General features: G+C 38.0%; 2 protein-coding genes across 5 annotated transcripts; one reads left to right on the forward strand and one right to left on the reverse strand.

Moving 5' to 3' along the window:
- The first annotated feature begins 209 nt into the window (after positions 1-209).
- On the forward strand, positions 210-4,645 carry LOC103996713 (protein WHAT'S THIS FACTOR 1, chloroplastic). Of its 4 annotated transcripts, XM_065124061.1 has the most exons (4): positions 210-1,867; positions 2,310-2,544; positions 4,267-4,461; positions 4,597-4,645. In XM_065124061.1, the coding sequence occupies exon 1, from the start codon at positions 226-228 to the stop codon at positions 1,753-1,755; it is 1,530 nt and encodes a 509-aa protein (XP_064980133.1). In that variant the 5' UTR covers positions 210-225; the 3' UTR covers positions 1,756-1,867; positions 2,310-2,544; positions 4,267-4,461; positions 4,597-4,645. The 4 variants fall into 4 exon arrangements, with proteins under 4 accessions (XP_064980133.1, XP_018686772.2, XP_018686773.2 ...); XM_018831227.2 differs by having other exon boundaries at positions 4,267-4,645; XM_018831228.2 differs by having other exon boundaries at positions 4,282-4,645.
- A 1,559-nt stretch (positions 4,646-6,204) lies between these two features.
- On the reverse strand, positions 6,205-21,399 carry LOC135622313 (ALBINO3-like protein 2, chloroplastic). Its single transcript, XM_065124062.1, has 14 exons — positions 20,888-21,399; positions 17,654-17,760; positions 16,455-16,582; positions 15,528-15,599; positions 13,180-13,281; positions 11,305-11,364; positions 10,991-11,056; positions 8,300-8,347; positions 7,461-7,622; positions 7,321-7,376; positions 7,092-7,209; positions 6,902-6,970; positions 6,709-6,818; positions 6,205-6,593 (listed from the first exon to the last, which is right to left on the reverse strand). The coding sequence occupies exons 1-14, from the start codon at positions 21,331-21,333 to the stop codon at positions 6,482-6,484; spliced, it is 1,656 nt and encodes a 551-aa protein (XP_064980134.1). The 5' UTR covers positions 21,334-21,399; the 3' UTR covers positions 6,205-6,481.
- Between the last annotated feature and the right edge of the window lie 15 nt (positions 21,400-21,414).

The following is a 21,414-nucleotide window of genomic DNA, read 5'->3' on the forward strand; positions in this document are numbered from 1 at the left end:
TGCATTGACCAGGTGCTGTTGCGTTAGGTGTCATATGACGTCAACCGAGTCTTATCATAATTACTATCCTCATCAATAATAATAATAATAATAATAATAATAATAATAATAATAATAATAATACAAACGGCTTGATATATGATATATATATTTTCCCATTAATTAGGAAATAAAGAAAATAAAACCTTAGATATTTTGCTTCTTTCGGTCTGGGCCTCGGGCGATATGTGTCCTTCCTCGCGGCACCAGGCGACCGATGTACTCGCAATCGACCTGTGTGGAACATCGATGGCCATGGCGCTTGTCGCTCTCCCCAACCTCACCCCATCAAGGCGATATAGGTCCTCCTTCCTCCCGCCCACCACCATGTCTTCCTCCTTCTCCAAGACTACCGGAATGCCCGCTGCCTTCCCCTATCGGAGCAAGAATCTCCCTCCTGCGCCCCTTCGGACCGTCGTCAGATCGACCGCCAAGATCGTCCGCTGCCCGCCACTGGACCGACACGCCGCCAAGCACAGCCGGCTCCGCTTCGCCCGCAAGTTGAAGACGCTTCTCCTCTCCAAGCCCCGCCACTTCCTCCCCCTTCGCGTCCTCTCCCGCTGCCGCCCCTACCTTGGCCTCCCCCCCTCCCGCTCCCTCCTGTCCATGGTCCTCCGCTACCCCGCCCTTTTCCGCCTCCTCCGCTCCCCCTTCCCCGCTTCCCTCCTCTCCGTTGCCCTCACCCCCGCCGCCGAGGCCCTCGCTGCCCGCGAGTCCCACGTCCGCTCCCGCCTCGACTCCGCCCTCGCCTCCAAGCTCCATTGCCTCCTCATGCTCGCTCCTCACCGCTCCCTCCTCCTCTCCAAACTTGTGCACCTCGCCCCCGACCTCGGCCTGCCCCCGAACTTTCGCTCCCGCCTTTGTAACTCCCACCCCGACCGCTTCCGCACTGCCGATACCTCCTATGGCCGCGCCCTCCAACTCGTTGCCTGGGACCCCGCCCTCGCCGTCCCCTTCCCTTCGTTCCGTCCGCCTCCCTCCGAGGACGACGACCGCCGTCCCATCATCGATCGCCCCCCGCGCTTCAAACACCTCCCGCTCCGCCGCGGGCTCCACCTCAAACGTCGCCACCGCGACTACCTCATTCGCCTGCGAGAGCTGCCGGATGTCTCTCCATATGCTGTTGCGGGAGATGAACAAGAACTAGGGCGAAGGATGTCGGCGGAGGAGGCCGAGAAGAGGGCGTGTGCGGTGGTCCGGGAGGTGCTGGGGATGACGGTGGAGAAGCGGACCCTGGTGGACCACTTGACGCACTTTAGGAAGGACTTCGGGCTGCCCAACCGGCTTAGGGCAATGCTGGTGCGCCATCCGGAGATGTTCTACGTGAGCGTGAAGGGGGTGCGCCACTCTGTGTTCTTGGTGGAGGCATACGATGACAAGGGGAAGCTGTTGGTGGAGGACGAGCTGCTGGCAGAGAAGGAGAGGTTGATGGAGTTGGTCAGGGAGGGGAAGCGGATGAGGAGGGAGAGGAGAAGAGATGTTGGATACGGTGCTGATGATGGTGATGATGATGAAGAGGAGGACGAAGACAGCAACGAACTTGATGAGGATGATGATTTTGCAAACCTGTTTGAGGCTGGCATTGGAGACGACTGGGAGGAGATCAGCAATTGGGCTGGTGATGATCTTGTGGAGGATGAGGTTGAAGAGTTTTGGGTAAAGAAAGCTGCTGCCATGGGCATTGTTGAAGGTAGTGGGGGATCGGAAGCCTGGTGAATAGGAGCCTGTAGCAATCTGGATTGGTCACAAAGAGAGAGCCTCTCGATTGATGATTTTGTCCATATTCAATAGCTTTATAGATACACTGTGCAAGTATGGCTACTCTTTAGTAAGTATCCATCTGCTATATTTTCCTAGTTTTTCAGCTGTGTTTTGGAGTCTCTCTGCCTATTATGATATTATAATTTCATTGAGAAACCTCATCATGAAATAGGGGGAAGGGCTGCTTGTGTTTTCTAAGTGAAAGGTCATCTTTAGTTCTTATAGATATATATTCATGGCAAACTCTTGGAGTTTTGGTTGACAAGAAAAATTAGGTCAAATGCTTGTTTCTTTGTAATAGTTCATTGGTGTTCTGCTGAATGCTTTACACGTGGAAACATTTTGTTTTCAGAACAAATGCAAACAATTGAAGCACCGAAATTTTTATAAGCTGACTTAAACTCTCTAGGCCTTTTTGAAAGTTTAACTATATTACACGTATTGGGATTTTTTTTCTTTGGCTTGCTCTGACTTATGATTCTGACTAGGTTTTGTTGCTTTTGTCTTAGATAAGAACAGTTACAAGGAACATGTTGGAACTAAAAGATGGAATATGTGATTCTATGCTGTTTCAGAGATCGTTCCATTGCATTCTGCTAAACTTTGTACTTCCTGTCCATTGGCAAATCTGAGCTACTTATGCCAATTCAGATATTTTCTCGGTGAGATTTTGGGACCGCCAAATGAAAAGTTTTGTTCAACTTGAAAATCAAATGTGTCTCACAAGCAGAAAAGATCAGACAGGTAATCAAGTAAAACTCTCACAATACTAGAGCATTTTATCCTCAGATTTTAGCAGTTATAAATATTGTGTTCTAAAGTGTATATGATACTGAGTGTTCTGCCAAAAAATGGAAATCATCTTAGTTGTCCATTCTTTCTAGTTCTATCTATTAGCTGCTGTAGTGAAAATTGATGGCGTCCACTTGCAGCTCAAATCTATCTTCTATTACTTCTTTGTTGAACTCCGATAGCATAGGCTATTCTAAATTTAATGATGATGAATAATGGGTCCAAAAATGCTTTCTCATTATGTAAGTTGGATGGTATGTATGAATGCTCATGCATGAACTCATGGCAAGGTCTTGCCATCTTCTGTTAGCACATTTTGTTTGATTTATATGTGACTCACTTGTACCAGCAAGGTTAGTAACTTCTGCTTCATAGTCACTACTCTTGAATGCCATTCCAGAACCTACCCCAAGGAATAGAAGTCTTAGTTGACTATATATTAGCTTACAGAAAACCAAGTGCCTTTCCATGTCGTACCTATCCTCTCCTGACATCCATCTTATTCTTGGTGTTCTAAATAATGCTATTTAAGAAATCAAACACAGCTACAGATCAATTGAAAGACTTGGATATGCCATTGGCTCATTGTTGTACTATCGTACTTTGGCACTACAAAAGAAGCTCCTGTTCCAATTATACATGTAATCTCCAGTATTTTTCATTTGTAATCTTCTTCATCATGGCTTAGTATTACGTGAAACTATTTTGTTGCATTTTCACAAGAGTAATTTGAATTGTCAAAGTCCACCAGGACGTGCTTGTGAAAACAAAATTTCTTCTTGTTACTGTTTTTTATACCCTTGAACATGCACAGACCTCTATGTCTTCAAGTGGATGCTAGGTCCATTCTGTATAAACAATCACAACTCACAAAACCCAAAAAGGAAAAAAAACATCAACATTGGCATGCTTTAGACAAACTACAAATTCACAGAAAACCTAAGAACCTGACAAGCTAAGAACATTACAAATTCATGTTCTGCACAAGTTTACTTAGCATACTGTAAGTCATTAGCCCCTTGTCCGATTTTAACCTTCAATATTCAAATCAAATTCCAAGCATCCTGTTTGTCTTGCGGTGCCTGTTTCTTGTTTGTTAGTGCTATCACAAATTTCAAATCAAATTCCAAACTTGGGAGGGTGTAGCTAGTGCTATCGCAATATATTGCTTCCTGACCCAAATTAGTATGAAGATGCTTAGAATTTTACTTGGGTGCATATGGCAATCTCTTTTATGTTTGTAGTCAACGGGTGATTGCCCAAAAAAAGAGTATGCTAAAGCATGAAACATGATTACTAAAGTCATTCTAGTGATGTATACAAGAATGTCGGTTTATGGAACATATGATGTTGACTATCTAGCTGTTGCCTGCCATACTAAGCACGTGCCAACCCCTGTTTAAGCAAAATTCGATGCAAGCAGACCCGATGACAAAATCATATGACACAATCAGTTGGCTCCACATGAAGTAACTATTACATATGAGTATACGAATCACATGCATGAATAGTGATATATATATCATACATCTTTGTGGGATTTCTGCATGATTTATGTCTTTCTCTTGACATTGCAAAAAGAATTGGACATCTTGATGCATAAGAAAGTTATTTCCAATTTCTATTGAAGTTTATGCATAATAATTTCTTTCTTCTTTGTTGTTGGTTTGATAGGTTTTTCATGGACAGGTTTCGTCGTATTTGTTGATCTCTGATCTACCAGCGTAATGTGTTATCCTCCCATATAGAAGCGATGTCACCTGTATTCACAGAAAAGACAAGAGCAGATAGCCCCAGAGGCAGCAGCGATTTTCAATTAAACTCTAGTGCGGAATTAGTTCAAAAGGAGAAGAAATGCCTTCACACCAAGTAATTTGCACATGCCATTCTAAGTTTTGTGCATCTTCTTGTCCTGCTCAATAGAATAATCCTCAGGTAAATTTAGTTTAATAGACCATGATCATTATGTAATTAATAACTTGAACCTTGGTGACAACCCTGCAGATGAAAAGTGCAAGGAGAATAAAAAAAATCAGGTTATCTTTCTTTGTTCTCTCTAGTGTTGTTTATGTTGCTCTGTTCAGTCTATTTGTAAGTTGCTATAGTCTGTAAATGCATAGTCACAGTTGATGGTGATCTAACAAGTCTGAGATAATGTTTAAATTCTTGAACTTGACTTGCTTTGATTTAGTGTGTCCATATGCAGATCTGATCCTTGATCGATGTGTCGAGTGACAAACGATGTGATGTGGCGTGATGCTGGAGTATCCTTGTGTTAGACCCCTTACCATCTACCCTCATTATGTTTTGACATGCATAGGGTTTTGCGATAAAATGCTTGGCTCGATGGATGACTTGGCCATGTCAGGATGGTGGGTATCATTACTTTCATTTTGGTTTGTTAGGAGGTCACAGATGGTTTATGGTCGATTCAGATGTGTTGGAGGTTTGGGATGTTTCATGGCCTAATTCGATTGCATCGGAGATAAGGGACATTTTTATTGTATTAGAGATATAGCATGCTTTATGGTGAGATTTAATTGCATCGGAGATGAGGGATGCTTCAGGTTGAATTCAATTATGTCGGAGTTGAGGAGTTGAGGGATGCTTCGCAATTGATCTCGGCCATGCTGAAGATGAGGGATATTTCTTGGTTAGATTCAGTTGCATCAGAGATCAAGGACACTTCATAGTAGGATTCGATTGCAACAGAGACGAAGAAACACTATATGGCGGGATTTGATCGCATTGAAAATGAGGAACTCTTTGTGACTAAACTTGACCATTTCGGAGAAAATATATATTTTATGGTTAAATTTGATTGTATTAAAGGTGACGGATGTTGGATTTAACATTGTTAGAGACAAAGACGAAGGAATGCTTTATCGCTTAATTTGGTGAGAAATATGAATTCATTGGAATTAAGGGATTGTTTTTGGTTAGAAAATCAATCATATCGGGGATGAGGGATTCTTGATCGTTGGATTAGGTTGTGTAAGACGTGAAAGATGAGGAAAGATGCAGCACTGTAGTCTATGATAGAATCATTTAACTACAATTCTCATGTTGGTTTTGAAGGTCTCGATCGCTTTTAAGCTTATAGCCGTTCAATTTGACATCAGCTCTAATGTTGAATCATCATTTTTTGCATTTGCACTGATGGACTAGAGGCGGGTTTCTATTCCCCTTCCATGCATGGGAGTCTGTCTTGTTTAAGTGGTATCAACCTTGTTTAGACCAATCCAAAATCTGCCCATAAGGCTGGCTGGGTTGAGGAGAGCAGATTGTTACGAACCTCTGATGCCTTGTTTAAATCCAACACCATAGCCCGCGCCGATAGAAGAACCCCCGAAACCAACCTTAAGGCTTCAAGCAGAGAGTCACCCTTGAGGAAGAGAAGATGCCCTAAAATGCAATATAACTGACACTCTTCTAGTATTGAATAAATGATACAACCAATTCAGAGATCATCAAGATATACGAGTTACATTTTCCTCGATTCTAAATGCACATGAGAATTCAAATGATTTTGATTACAAGTGAAATCTCATAAATGTTCTGCTATATGCAACCATCCGTTAGGTAACCCAATAGCTTCGTGTACAAAAAAAATAAAACAAAATTAGAAACCACTCTGGATTAGTCTGTATGGAAATACAGCAATTTTGTTTGTCAAAATTTGACACAAACAAAAGCTATTTATTTAACCGATGTACAAATGAATGTGGACTGTGGTCGAATAATTAAAAATATGTAAATATTTGGCGGCAGCTTTGTTTTCCGAACCTCCCTCTAATCCTGTAAAAACTCGATGGAAGCAAAGAGCCTGCAACTTTCAGTTATACCATCTCTGAGACAGTATCCAAATCACTTGCGGTAAAATAGATTCTTATCCTGCCTCTTCACATTCTTTCAAGTATACAGTAACACCAGGATCGTAAGTTGCTGCAATTCGTAAATACTTGGCAGCTTCAGATTTCTTACCTTCTTCGAACAAAGTGCTGCAAAAGAAGATATCTCATGATATTCAATGAGATGAAATCGATACAAGTTCACACAGTGTGGAAGCAGCAATCCAAGTTACATCACCATTCAGAAAGCTTTGGGATCCCTTACCTCCCTAAAATCACCAAACCCTGATGGTAACAGGATTTGTTTGCAGGACTCTCTGGTTCTTTTAATTCTGCTATTCTTTTCAAATGTTTTATTCCCTCTAACTTGTTTCCCTGTGAAGATTAGGCATTTCGGTGATCTCTATACTTGGTAGACTATCAAACTTTGAAGGAAGTGCCTAGACCTTAGCTTATACCTGCCATAAATGTGAAACTCCCGCACCAAAAGTTGCAATAAGTAAAAAGGGATCTTCTTCATCTTGAATCTGGAGTTCATATGCGAGGAAAAAAATTATCAAGATGAAGCAGTGATATTTCAAGATACACACAATATATTACCGTAAAATGCAATACTATTAGCAGTACACGGGAAGCAATATAATTCACCTTTGAGATTGCATTCTCAAAATATTTGGCCGCTTCCACCAATGAACCTTGGGAGCACAAAATCTGACCCTTGGCAATCAAAGCTCTAACCAGCTCAGGGTCCTTTTCAATTGCCATTCTGTCACAGTAGAAAGGTTATAGAAAATTTTTAATGTATTTTTATCTTACACCCTGAGAAGAAAACTAAAACTACTAAAAGAAAGCGACTATATGGATACAGTTCACCTACTCTAAAAGTGGAATAGCTTCATTGCGACGCCCTGCTGCTAGATCTTCAAGGGCAATCTGTGAAAAATGCCAATGATAAACATGTAAAATGTTGGTAACAGTTGTCATTATCAACTTTTTTTTAATGTGTCAACTACTTACATCAAGCAACTTCTGAGGAGAAAGAGTATCCACAGAGATCTCCGTCAAATGAATATTATTCTCAGGTAAAACTTTCTCTGAAGATACTTGTTCTCTCAAAGGAACTTTCTCATCTCGCAAACCCAACTTCATTCGTATAAATGAATTTTTCAGGGCCAATAGCTGCATCATTTTAAGGTTCATGAATAAGAATTTGATAGAAGGATTCGTGCATGTTAGACCTCCTAGCAAAGACATAAGAAAATCACTTACATGATGCAACATAATAGATATTAATAATTATTTATGTGGCACCTCATGTTTGAGCCTTTGTGAGTCGTGACAATGTTTTAATTACAACAATAGTAAGCCATAACGTGCCACCTATTTTGAGTCAGTTGCATGGATCTTTTCCCGAATAAGAACAAACCTAGCATTTAAAGTTTCGTAACAACAAGGGATATGTAGATGTCAGCGTACACAACCTCACCCTTTCAAACAGAGGCTATTTCTGCAACTAAAAAATTGGACATCTAGATCATAGAAGGATCAACTTCACCGTGATGCCAAGGCTCACCCAATAACAGTACTCTAAATCAAGTTGTAGATAAGAAATGACCCAAACAAAGTATCAAGAAACAAAGAAGCACAATAAAACAAGGAATCTACAATAAGCTCAGGTAAAATAAATCAGCTGATTCATAGGTTTTTAGGAGCTTGATACATGAAACAAAAATCAAATAAAAAATAAAAAAGTACAAGCATCACTACAGAAGAAGACACCCCTTAATATGGGTCGATAAGAGTGTCGATCACGAGACATCATGCTATTAATGAAATTAAGTGTATACAGTACAAACCTGAAATAGGGTCAGTGAACTGTTGGTCACCCAATACACCAAACTTCCCTGCAATCCAAATAAAATACTTCAGAAATAAATCAGAACTAAACATTAAATACATATTTTAGATGTCCCAATAACTAATTCCAAAATAAAATAAAAAGGAGTGCAATTTCACCCAATACGATATGGTATGTGCAGTATGTACCAGTCCAACCTACGGTTGGCACGTAGGATCACTCATATTGGCCTGAATACGCCGGACAAGGTTTTACTGCCCAGTACACCCCAAATATCAGGCGATACGATCGAAACACGACATTACTTGGTAACGATTGGATCTCGACTGAACCGCATCAAGGGCTAGGATTTAATTTGGTCCAACGATCAATTTGATCGTTGGACCCCATTTGGAGCATGGTTCAACTCTTTAAATCCTTCTTAACTCCCCTATTTCACTGTCTCACTCACACAACTTTCCCATTCTCTTTCTCACTCACTTCTCCCTCTCTTAATTAAGCATCCTAATCGATGATAAAAGCACCAATTGGAGGGATTAAAGTGGTCAAAAGAGTCATTTGGTCAAAGATCTCTTCAATTAAAGGTATTTATCATCCTTCTACATTTTAGTTAGATTTGACATGTTTATATCTAGTGTCTTAGTATGAGTAACGATGGTTTGATTAATGGATCTTTCTTGATATTAGAGATAATTATTCCTAATTATAGCTACTTAATATTGATTAGTGTCATCCTTTATAATTTAGGGCCAAATAGGGCGAATATCTTACTTTTACGGCAAATTAGGGCCTAATCATAGCATGTTAAGGGTGATTAGTGTCAATTAGGGCCATTACCTTAGTTTTAGAGACAATTTGGGGTAATTAGGCTTAATCATAGCATGTTAAGGGGTGATTAGTGTATTTCTCTTGATATTATCATCGAGATTAAAGAAGAAAAGAAACATCCTAGCACGAGGAAGAACCCACTCGTCCAAAATGTGATGGCCTAGCAACCTCGAGCTAGTCTAGTTGAGGTCATGACACCCAACAACCACAATTGTTAGCGTAGTGTGCAAAATTGAGGGGAAGTCAATAGCATCAGCTGATCCCTTGGAAAGAATCAATGAGCAATAGTTTCAATCCAACAACGAGACACCTCCGTTGCATTCAGTACCTCGTGTGGTCCGTAGAAATGTTGACAACAGTGCCTTGATTGATGATGGCGCTAACCATGGCCAATTGATGGTTCTATCTACTTAGTCTCAGGGTGGGGCATGGATCAAGGAGTAACATTTTACGTATGTCACCCAAGATACAAATCACGAACCTCGGGAAACCATGCTTAATGTTTATACTAGCAACACAAGGAAATGAGAAGGCAGTTGATGACTTCGAGCAGATACAACAAAGCTTCTACAATGTAGACAAAGATCGTAGCTTATCGTATTCGCAACCATTATATTATGGAGAATCCTTCGGCTAAGAGATGTACGGTGATGGTGGCTCATTTTTTTTTTGCATTGGTCATTAGTAGGTCAATGATGATAGTGGAAGTTTCGATGCACTCCAACCTCCCCAGCTATACATGCCACAATTATACTTGCCTCAGGAGACTCCTAAGACACGTGTTATCCATGACAATTAGGCAACAACCGTTACGACGCTGATACACAATGATAAAGAGTTTACTAGTATACTATGTCATGTAAGTAATTTTAACATTGGGTCCAATAGACGTACCATATTGATATACAAATTCATAGGATTAAGAAACCCAGTCCACCGGTTGTGAAGTCTCATTATTCATTTTGGTGATAAAAGCAGGTATATACAATTTGCTTCCATTTGAGGATATCCTTTGCTATATTGCAATCTAATGTTGCTTATATCTTTATAATTGACTCAACATCATCAGAAGAAACGAAGAACATGTAGCAAAGTTGCTACTTAACATAAAAAAAGATAAATTCACTATCTAATCCTTATTTTAACTCCACACTTATTGAAATTTAATTGAAATATTATATTATTATTAAAAGGCTTAAAATAGGATTTTTTTTATTTTTTTTGGGTTTGTTATTACATATTGGCATAAGGACAAAAATACCGATCGGTATATCATTGCTTGGCAAGTACCATATCATTCTAAAAAATAATCAATAATTAATATTTTTCCAGAATTAATCACCTTACCACATCCTCCTACTTAACAGGGAAGAAGCTACTGAGAATGATGATTAAGGTTCCTAGAAACTTTAGCACTATAGCAAAGGATATCCTCTTTTCTTTTTTCACTCTCCAGAATTTGTGAACTGTCTTGGCCTCCAAGCATGACACAATTTTGATCAAATTCTATTTCACATATTCTTCAAACAGTTTTCAAGACACCCAATTTCAATGCAAAAATGCTATAGAAGCTAGTTGATTTCCTCCTACGAATGTCAAGATAAGCAGCAATTCAAGTATTTAAGCTCATCAAGCATTATATTTTCAGAATTCTACTTCCAAATCTAGTCACATGAAATGTAGGATTCACAAACTTAAGGCAAGTAAACAAAAATTAGATATGTTCTATGAACTCCAATTATCATTAAGTCACAAAGTAATGAAACTTAGCTTAAGACTGTGTGAAGAGAATCTGAACATATAAGCATATAATCATAGATATTGAAACATAACCCAGTAAAATAGAGAATGAGTAACCAACCTGAGGAATATGGAATCCAATAAAAAGTAGAGGGATCGCCATAATGTCCAGATAAACCTTGTAGTACTGCATCATAAATTGAACCCAAATCATATCCTATGATATAATATTTTGCGTCTATATTTAACCGTTTTATGTAAATTTTCTATAACCTTTTAATATATAATTTTTAAGTGAAAATTCTAACCAAAATATGATGTCAGCAGTTGCTTGTCAAAAATTTTTAATAACATACGCCCTGGATTGTCAAATTGTTTCCACTTATCTTAACTAACATTTTGCGAATATAAGAAGGAAACCTTTACCCAACTTACTTTTGTCAATAATCCTAGAATGCCTCGCAAGTTCCTGGACCGGATTGTTCTGAAAGAAATCTGTAAGGAAAAGAAATGTAGATCATCATCAAAACTATGCATTTTAAATGTTAAAGCTATATCTAATGAATAAGTTTGTTAATATATTTCTAGAAAATGAGCAAATAACAAACACCAAGCAGTTGCAGAGAGGCAATGGTTACATTTAGAAGCACTCTCTGACTGATAGCTTGTAAATGTCAGTTATGATAGCTAGAGACAAATACCAGTAATTTTGAAGGTCACATAGAAGAAACCTTCTGGCCAACGAAAGTCCTATCTCAGGAAAGGTCACATAGAAGGGACCAATGCAGTCCATCTGTCCATGCATAAGTATCAGTGACAGGCTCGCATGCAGTAGGAGGCAGGTTGGAGGTTGTTTCTCTTTTTCCCATTTCCTTCTACTTGAGTCTTAGAATAAAACTAATTTCTTTGAAAGAATGTGAACATAGGTGGTGATGACTACTTAGCTTTTATCATAATATGAAATATATATAAGCGATGACGAATTGAAAAAATGGTAAATGGTTGTTTCATCTAGCATGATAGCAAACTTAAGCTAGCATTTGATATTGTTTTGAAGTACCCATAATGTAACAGAATCTGTACACTGGTGCCATTCTTTTTCAACTGACTTGCTACACAATAACTTTCTAAATCTGTTGCTAAGAAGCTAGAAGCACAAATTACCACAGGTCTATGTATAAATAACACTTGAAAATATGTGACAAATAAACTGCCAATGCAAACATATCAGCTAAGGGTTGACCAGTTCCTCGAGAATACAAAAGCATCATTTTTAGAATATTGTAATGCCAAAAGTATAAGCAATCAATTTTTATTGTTATATAGTAAACATAGAAGTATTGGTTGATTATTTCTCAGATATGCATATATTCCATGACCAAATATTTACTGATCAATACGTATACTCGTGTAGTGACATAGGACCAAAAGGAAGGCCTCAATATAGTTGATCAAACAATGGCTTTAAATTATTTGGCCTTTAAAAAGACTTGAGTGGTATCGTCATTCCAGTGCCTGGATACTGGTATGTACAAGTAGGAACAAACATTATTGACAAACCTAACTATTCCAGTGCAGAGTGTATTGACAACAAACTGTGTTTCAGTGCCTTCTTAAACCCACATCATTTATAATACGATTCTGGTGATCCAAATGGACTTGAATGTGGACTTAGTGAAGAAGCCAAAGATGCTGAGTGAGAAAGGCGGTGATACCATTACATAGTCGTACATCCTACCCATGTCTCAAAAAGTGCCTTTTGAGAACTCTTTTCTGAGGATCTAACTAATATGAAGTTTGATGTTGATAATTCTTCCTCTATGTGCCCAAAAAACTTTGATCATCATAATTCATATAAGCTTTAACAATGAAAATTATAATAAGGATAAGATCTAGTTTTTCTTGTTCCTAGAACAAAGTGCCAGTTTATGTCAACCACATAACCCTGATAAAGGGTTTAACATGATTGATCAATTGCATTACTTCATTTACTTTGTTAAAGTAATCCATGATGCCATGTTAGAGAATTATAAAATATTTATAAACATAATGTGGCACATCAGTGTAAGCTTTCTTTAATTTATAAACAAATTAAAAGAAGAAATCTATTAGAGTGTTGAGATCTGAAGGTAGTAAGCTTTCTTTTAATTAGCAAACAATTATAGATAGAGCATATCAGTGTAATATTGAACTAGAGAAGTAATTGCATACAATGTAGCCAGTTGGGATGGTTGCGGATCATAAAATGTGAAGGGTAACATGACAAAATTAAATTCTGTATCTTAAAAGGAAAAAAAATGACATAAGTACCTGAACATTGACATAATGAAGTCCAGAGATCAAGATAGGAAATACAAAACCCAGAGTCCCACTTGGAAAATCAGTCAAATTTTGGAACCACAGCATACCACCCTGAATAATTATTAATCAGAAACTCAATATACAAGGTAAAAGGATTGAAAACTCATTCTGGACATAGCAACATTTCACAAATTTGAAAGTTCCATGAATACAAAATGTTTGACATCATGTTGATTCCAGCATAACAGTTATAGCATAGAGCAACAAAGCGACAAACATGAATTTTCAACCAGATTAACAAGCAGGGAAGACTTAGCAAAATGTACTGCCCCATAATATACATTTAGTAGTAACAATGGTTTAGTGTAAGAACAGATATGATCATAGTGCTCTTAATATGAATGCAAGTCATGCTGAAGAATATATTTTGCCACAACTAGCAACCTTTTTACCTAATGCAGCAATTTCAAGCCTTCATGAAACTCGCAGACCAAAAAGGTTTAATCCTTATAGTACGGGCACTACCCATTTCCAATACACTTTTAAATTATGTATCTCATCATCTTAATGCTTGTGCCAGTTACATTATTTCCTTGATTAAATTTCTGAGAACTTATATAAAAAATAACCTAATCTTATATTAGTTAGATCCTGGTAGAGTCATATTTTCGTTGCCACTATTCTTATATCAAACATATAACCAGGCAAAATGGGTCTTTTGACTTCATTGTTGTTGATAGAATAGAGTAGACAACTTGAAACTACAGCCAATATATTTACCTCCTGGAGCCATGCTTGTATCTTCGATTTCAACATATTATTGCTTCTTCACCACTACCTGGTTAAAAAGGGGTGGACAACATTCTCCACAATTTAGCTTTTTATTCCTTCACTAGCTGGCTAAAAAAGGGGTGGACAACATTCTTCTAACATATTATTCGGTATTTAGAAGAATGCTTGTCCAATTGTCAGAAGTCACATCTTATGTGATGCTGCAATAAGCTTAGGATCAGATTGCGCAATTGCATGTTAAACAATTGTGTCGCATAGTAATATGGACTAGTCCACCTTTTCCTCATGGAATTTCAGGTAATTATCAACAATACTCATTTGATAATATTCAGAACCATTACGATTCTAGACCTGTTGTCAATATAACTGATGCATTTGGAACCTATCTCAGAAATGAGTTGGGAATGTTATTAAGCCCTTAGGATACAACTATACAGGAACCAGATGTCCTTTCTGGCAAAATCACTTGCAACTTTAAATTCTTGATTTATAAATCTTGACGAGTGCCTTAATCCCTTTGTTTTCACTATTTCAAGTTCGTAAATGAAAAAGGGAACATCATTGTGCTTCTTTAAAAAGATATGCCAAGCTGCACAAGGTGGAAGTAAAAGTTGCAGTTATCAAAGAAATCTTTTGAGGACACCAGATCCTATATATTCTTTTCTGCCACTATTGTTTCTTCCATTATCTCTTTTTTCTACATTTGTTCTGCTATACATTGGTCCCACAAAAAAACCTACATGTAATTATTCACATCTTCCAATCCAACCAGCATTAGTCTATGTGACTGATATGTAAACTCCAGATAGTGAGGCTAGACACAAATTATAGTATAAAAAAGAAAAAGAATCTACTTTGAGCATGATCCTCAAAGATACATTTGAATTTTGACAAAGCCTCATGGACTGGTACTTGATGCTTGAAGAGGTGATTGTCAATATGAATATGAACTGATAACATCATCACTAACATCTAAAGTGGAAGATACGCAAAGTTAGGGGGATACATCATAGAAGGAAACAAAATAGTACCATATTTGAAATTTTTGGACCATAAAAAAACTAAAAAGGTGCATGCCCAAGCACCATCATAAGAGAAGATCATCTAAAACAACTACATTGAACAGCAAACCAATTATACAAGGACATCGAAACATGTTGTAAATCTTTTCATCAACATTTTTGCTGGTCCTGTTGGAGCTTTTAAAATTTCAACCTTTAATCTAACATATAGACACATTACACCAATCAACAAATTCTGGGCCCAATGCAAGCTCACTAATTGTTAAGTCCAATGCTAACTCACCAATCAACCAATGTTAAGACTACCATGAGGACATTGCACAAAGGAAGCAATTTCAGAATCTTTTTCCTGCACGAAAATAACTAAAACATACTTGCACCATCGTAATCCATTGCCAATTGTGTAAGAGAATGAACTAAGCAAAATATGGATGAAAAATCATAAATTCCATGAAAGAAAGCATTGCCCAGATCAAATATAACACTAGCACTCTTTCAAGAACACTTTGCAGTACTGACAGTTATTCAAGATAATATCCTTACAGTATCAAAGCCAGGGTGATTATCAAGGCACATTCTTCGAATACTAGTCATCCACAACAAAAAGCAAGGTACCTGTAAACAAAGTCATGTCACTAAAAGACAAGTAACATAAGATTAAACAGTAGAAGAGACCTGATCAAAATGTTCAACTTTTGATCATAATTTACCTTTGTCTATTGACACTAGATGATAGATCCAAAAAATCTAGAAGAAAAACAAGCTATAAAGATGTCGTAATAAATGTTAACATACTAAACATCAAGCTACAGAAGCTAATTTGCTAGCCACAGGCCTGATTTCATTGTTTCTAGCCAGATGCTTTGTTGGTTTCGATATCCCAAGATTTGACTATTAGCAGACAGCAGTACAACTGAATAATGGTATGGACTAACCGACAGGACCTTCGCCTGGTGTTTGATTTCCTCTACCCATCTTGAAGAGATTCTGGGTTTGATCCCTTGTAAAGGTGAGATCCAAGTAATTATCTAGGTGTCCTAGAATTATCTAGGTGAAGGATCACAAAACGAATAATTTAGACTGATATAAGATAGTAAGTATTATATTATACCAAGCTATAGAACATCAGAAGATGGAGACCAGATGTGTTGTGAAACATACAGATAAGTACAAATTCAAGTTTAAAACCAAGCACAACGGTTCATTAGTAGCAAAAACCAACAAAGTCAACAAGCATGAGCAAAACATTCTCTATTACACGTAAATAGACTATCTACAAGTCTAATCAGATATGGTCTGTTATATGTATTTCCCAAGTATCTAATATCCATAAAAAATCACTGATTAGTTCAGAAATTTATATGATATTATGTTAACAACTGATCTACCAGAGTTTATTGTTGCAGAAATTTGACAAAAAACAACCATTTACACCGATATTATGTTCAATAAGTGACACGATAGGTTTACCTGGACAGTGAAGAATGCAAAGTTCCACAAATATGTTGGACACCCAAGTTCTCTTCTTTTCTTTTGGAAAAGCTTATATTGTTCTCTGAAACTCCTTCCTGATAGAGGTGGTGGAAATGGAGGTGGCACTTAAAAAGTGAATAAATAATCAGAAAACCATAGTCCAAATCTATAGTCAGTACTTATGTACCCAATAAAACCAAAATGAAAAAAAAAAAAAAAACTCAATGGAAGTGAACTAACTATTATGCCGAGGGATACTGCATTACGAAATACCTTAAGTATGGAAGAAAATGATCAAGAAGTCAAGTGTATGCATTGAGTATATTGACTGTAAAATTACCAACAAATCTAACTTGAGAAAAGCAAGACGAATTACATTATATAAGTACAAACTTTTTCTTAATATAGAGTATATTTCTTTTCTAAAACACATCATAATAAATCTTTAAAGATTCTATCATAGTTCTTTAATTAATAAAACTATATGCAATGTAGTTCTTACTTCTGTTGCTGATCTTTCAGGTACAAATCCAAATTGATAAAAAATATTTGTTTCACATCTTATTCTACCTTCAATCATTCTTTCCTAAAATTTCATAGTATGACTTGTTATATTAATTACTTTATAGTTAGAATAGTTTTGAATATTTCCCTTATTCTTAAAATTGATACTAAGAAGATCTTCCACCATTCAATATATATGTTTCTAAATATCAAAATTTTGTTAGATAAACTGGTCAATCAAGCCATACCCAAATAAATTGGATGGATGGGAATTCAATCAGCCGATTTGGAGTTCTGAACCTTCATTCCAACCAATGTTGACAGATTTCCAACTTGCTTATTAGCAACTGTTTCTTGTCGATCATGAGCAAATTCCTCATGAATATGATGAGGGATCCCACAATTTAGCTGATCTGGATCTTAAATCCTACACTTAGATTAAGAATCATTCTCTCCCACTACATCAAAATAGTACATCAATTATTACTTAGGAATGTGATTTGCCTAGTTAAAACTATGCACCAATATATGTATAAGTACTCGTGTTCATTGAAGGTGAGTATGCACTACAAGTCTGTGTTGCATCCACCATTATCTAGCATTCCAAAGAAGACACATGTATCGAATTACATGCAACTACACTGCCCAACTATCAATATAAGAATTTTCACAAGATGAAAAAAATTTCTTACATTTTGGGAAAAACAGAGCAATTTCTTGAGCTTTCCTTAACTGCACAATAAGCATAGGAAGTAGGGATAGCCGAAGAGCCAATGTAGAAGTGGAGATTATAACCCACCTGTAGTGGTGTCTAAAAGGTCAAAGAATGGCTTGGTGAAATATTAGTAGAATATCACATTCATGTTACTTATAATGAAAAATTATTTTGTGAAGATTTGGTCAATGGAATTACACAGAATATGTAAAACAAAAGAAAATCAACTTTATTTATGCAAACAATTAAATGAAGTATTGCTATTACTCGCAAGCATTTGACTTATTGAGTTTTCCATCAACATTACAAAGCAGGCAGTCAGTACATCAGTACATCACCAGATTATTATACTTGCTATAGAGTGTGACCAGAATTATAGTAGAATCTAAAGCATATACTAAAAGCATAAGCAGTAAAAAGTTTGCATAAATAAAGACAGGCCAATGAAAGATCATGAGATTTTAACACGGTGAACATGCTAAAATTGTTTCTTTTCACAATTGCAATGTCCCTACGTTAGACATTTGTCTAATTGGCTTGCCACATGAGATGGTTGCTATCATGAAAATTAGTTTTATGTAAGCTCTTAAAGAATTAATATTGCACAACTTGGAAGATAAGAAGCAACGCTTATCAATTAAGCTCTTCAAGAGTTTAAATATGGTAATTAAATATAAACAAATGCATGTTTGTTCCATCCATGTTCTCATCATTAATATTCATGTTACTACTGAAAAATATCAAATACAACATCACAAGGGAAGTAAAAAGCCATTGTTTTATATTCATTGTAAACGAATCTTGTGCAATATATAGGCCAATGGCTAGTGTTAAAGCATTCCACACATGATTTTAAATATTGAGTGAACTGGTACGTATCATCCAAAGATTACTAATCCAACCCAAAACCAATATACAAGCTGTTCCTTACTGTTCTGTCACAAACGATCGTCGCACACACATAACACATTTGTCAACGGACCGTTCGTCGCTTTTGTTTACTTGTACATATGTTTGGCAATGTGTTTTGCCCTGGTTTTGTGTGTTTTGGCTTGAAAAATGTGAGCAAGAACAGTTCGCAGGGCTGCAAAACGACTGCTCACCAGAATGGGCAAAACTTCCCTAAAATGGCCCAATTTTCGTGTGCCTTGGGCTGTTTTCTGTAGGCTGTGATGCGGAGCAAAATGTCAATCATCTCAGCACCCCATAAACACTCAGGTGGCATAAGACTGGATAAGGGTATAGGGTAGTGTTGGATATCGATTGGATTCACAAGTTCGCACGTTAAGCCTACAGAAATTTGCTAATGCACCCGTCATCTAGTGAGCAATCATTTGCAGACTTACGACTGTTCATTTTCTTTCTAAGGTTCTTACTTTCTCCTTTCTTTTTTTTTCTTTCTTGCACACCTTGTGTTTATTGGATTGTTTGTAAAACTATCATCTTCGCAAGATATCGAGACTTTTCTATCACTCATTTTCGAGCTAATCAATTTGCTCTTTTACATATTCTTCGAGACCTGAGCTAGGTTGCAACTAGACTGACCCTTTATAGGCGGATAACATAAGGGTGCCTCACTACTTAGGCAATTCCAACTAAGTTCGTGATAGCTTGATCCAATTCAAACCAACTTATCACTCGGTCTGGGTCAAAAACCAAGCTTACTGGCCGATCCCTATCAACTTTTTTTATAGCGATAAGCAAGGACTATTGTACCACCCAAAGCGGTACGATACGAGTGATATGTACTGGTCCGGGCATGGGTCAATACATCAACCACCCCCATTTCGGGTGGTCCGATTAAAATAATAAAATAACGAATGAGCGATGGACCTCATCCAACTCAATGCTAAAAAAGAAAAAAGACCAAATTAGGGCTCACAAATGCAACCCCTCTTCTTGCGTACGATGTCACTTTGACACTGCCTCTATTGCTACTACTGCTTCGATGCGGCCACTGCTTGATAGGTACGTTATCATTGCTTTTTCTCCTCCTCTTCTTTCTTCTTCTTCCTCCTCCACCACTACCTCTTCTTCCTTCTTCCTTTCTCCATCCTCCTCTATTCCTCCATCACCCTTCCTCTTCTCCCTCTTTTTCTTCCTTGCTTAAACACCAATACAGATCGGTGTATCGTGTGTCGATACACTAGTATTGACCAGAATGTACCAGTCTGATAGATCACCAAGACGGGTCTCGTACTTGAGATGACGAACCATTGACAAATGTCTTTTTATTTTATTCTTCTCATACTCCTTTCTATCTCTCTCTCTATTAATCTCTCTCATCACACCTCCTGTTGTCTTGTCCTCACCACTTCTTCATCTGGTACTCCTTCACGTCCTTCTCCCACTCTTCTTCCTCCTCCACTTCTCTTCTTCCTCCACTATCTCCTCCTACTCTCTCCCTCTTTTACTTTGGTCATGTCGAACAGCATGCCGGAATATCATGTGTTGATTAGCCGGTATATGGTGTTGATATATGGTCATGTCGAATAGAAGTCCGATCAGGGACTGCTACGAGTCCCGTGTTGATATATGGTGTCTTGGTTTCATGTACAACAGTGGGCAATGCAGTCCAAAAAAGTGAAAATAAAAACATTGATCAAAATGATGGTAAGCTGCAGAACAGGTGCAGAATATTATCCCCCAAAAAAGTGCAAACAATAGTCCATCGAACTGTGACAATTATGAAGTAATGATGCACTATAGAGTTAACCACAGAAATCTAATGACATTAGAATTGAAAGATTAAGGTAGCTTCAATGAGGAAACAAGCTCAACAGTGTACCAATAGACAGAAAACCAATAAATATAAAATGAAACACTTGATGATTTACAAATACAAGTAAACCGTAGTAGGATGAAACAACCTTTGATTTTGCCTATGGTCAAAATTTGAAATTTGAAAAACGAAAATATAACAATCAAGCAAACGAAAATATAACACTTGATGATTTACAAATACAAGTAAACGAAAAAATGGCTTCAGAAATTTGAAATTGAGATATGGTGTTTGTAAGGTAATGATAGGAATTGTCAAGGACATCAACTCAACGAATCGAACTTCAAGAACCCGTAAACTATTTTCGCTGTTTAGCGAGCCTATCTCCAAAATCTCAGACCTTTAAAAACGTTGCTGACAAGCTGACGACTCATCGAGCAGAAGAAGGCATAGATTAATCATAAGGATGGGCCCTTTAGGAGTTATTACCATGGAAGGCCACTAAAATCGTGGAACCCATCAAGAAGCGAGATAACCGCGCGCATCGGGTAACTCCAAACGCTCTCGCCGGCCACTTCCTCCACCATTCCAGGCCCGTCAAGGCCCATAATCGAGGGCTCCACTCCAGTCGGAGAGCCGCCGAGCGGGCTGAACTCTGATCCCGACTCCGAGCTTCCGAATTTTCCATCTTCACGCGTCTCTCCGCCTCCGTCTCGGCCATTGTCCGAAGCCGGGTTCCAGGCGAACCAGGAGAAGGATCGGAACGAGTTATCAGGTCGACGACCAGGGTTGAAGGTGATCGAGGAGTGATCGGAACATAGCAGAGATGGGGTGTGACTATGGTATTCGGGAGGGGCAAAGAGAGGGTAGGGGGAAGAGAGAGGACGAAGGAGGAGGCGGCGATGGTGGCGGAGGAGCTTGGTCGCGAGACCCATCGCGGGCGCAAGGGGTTTAGATTAAGCGTCGAAAGTTGACCCAAGTATAACTCTTTCAAGTAGGATGGCGACCACAACCGG

This window comes from Musa acuminata, chromosome BXJ2-9, assembly GCF_036884655.1.
Source record: "Musa acuminata AAA Group cultivar baxijiao chromosome BXJ2-9, Cavendish_Baxijiao_AAA, whole genome shotgun sequence".
Classification (NCBI taxonomy): domain Eukaryota; kingdom Viridiplantae; phylum Streptophyta; class Magnoliopsida; order Zingiberales; family Musaceae; genus Musa; species Musa acuminata.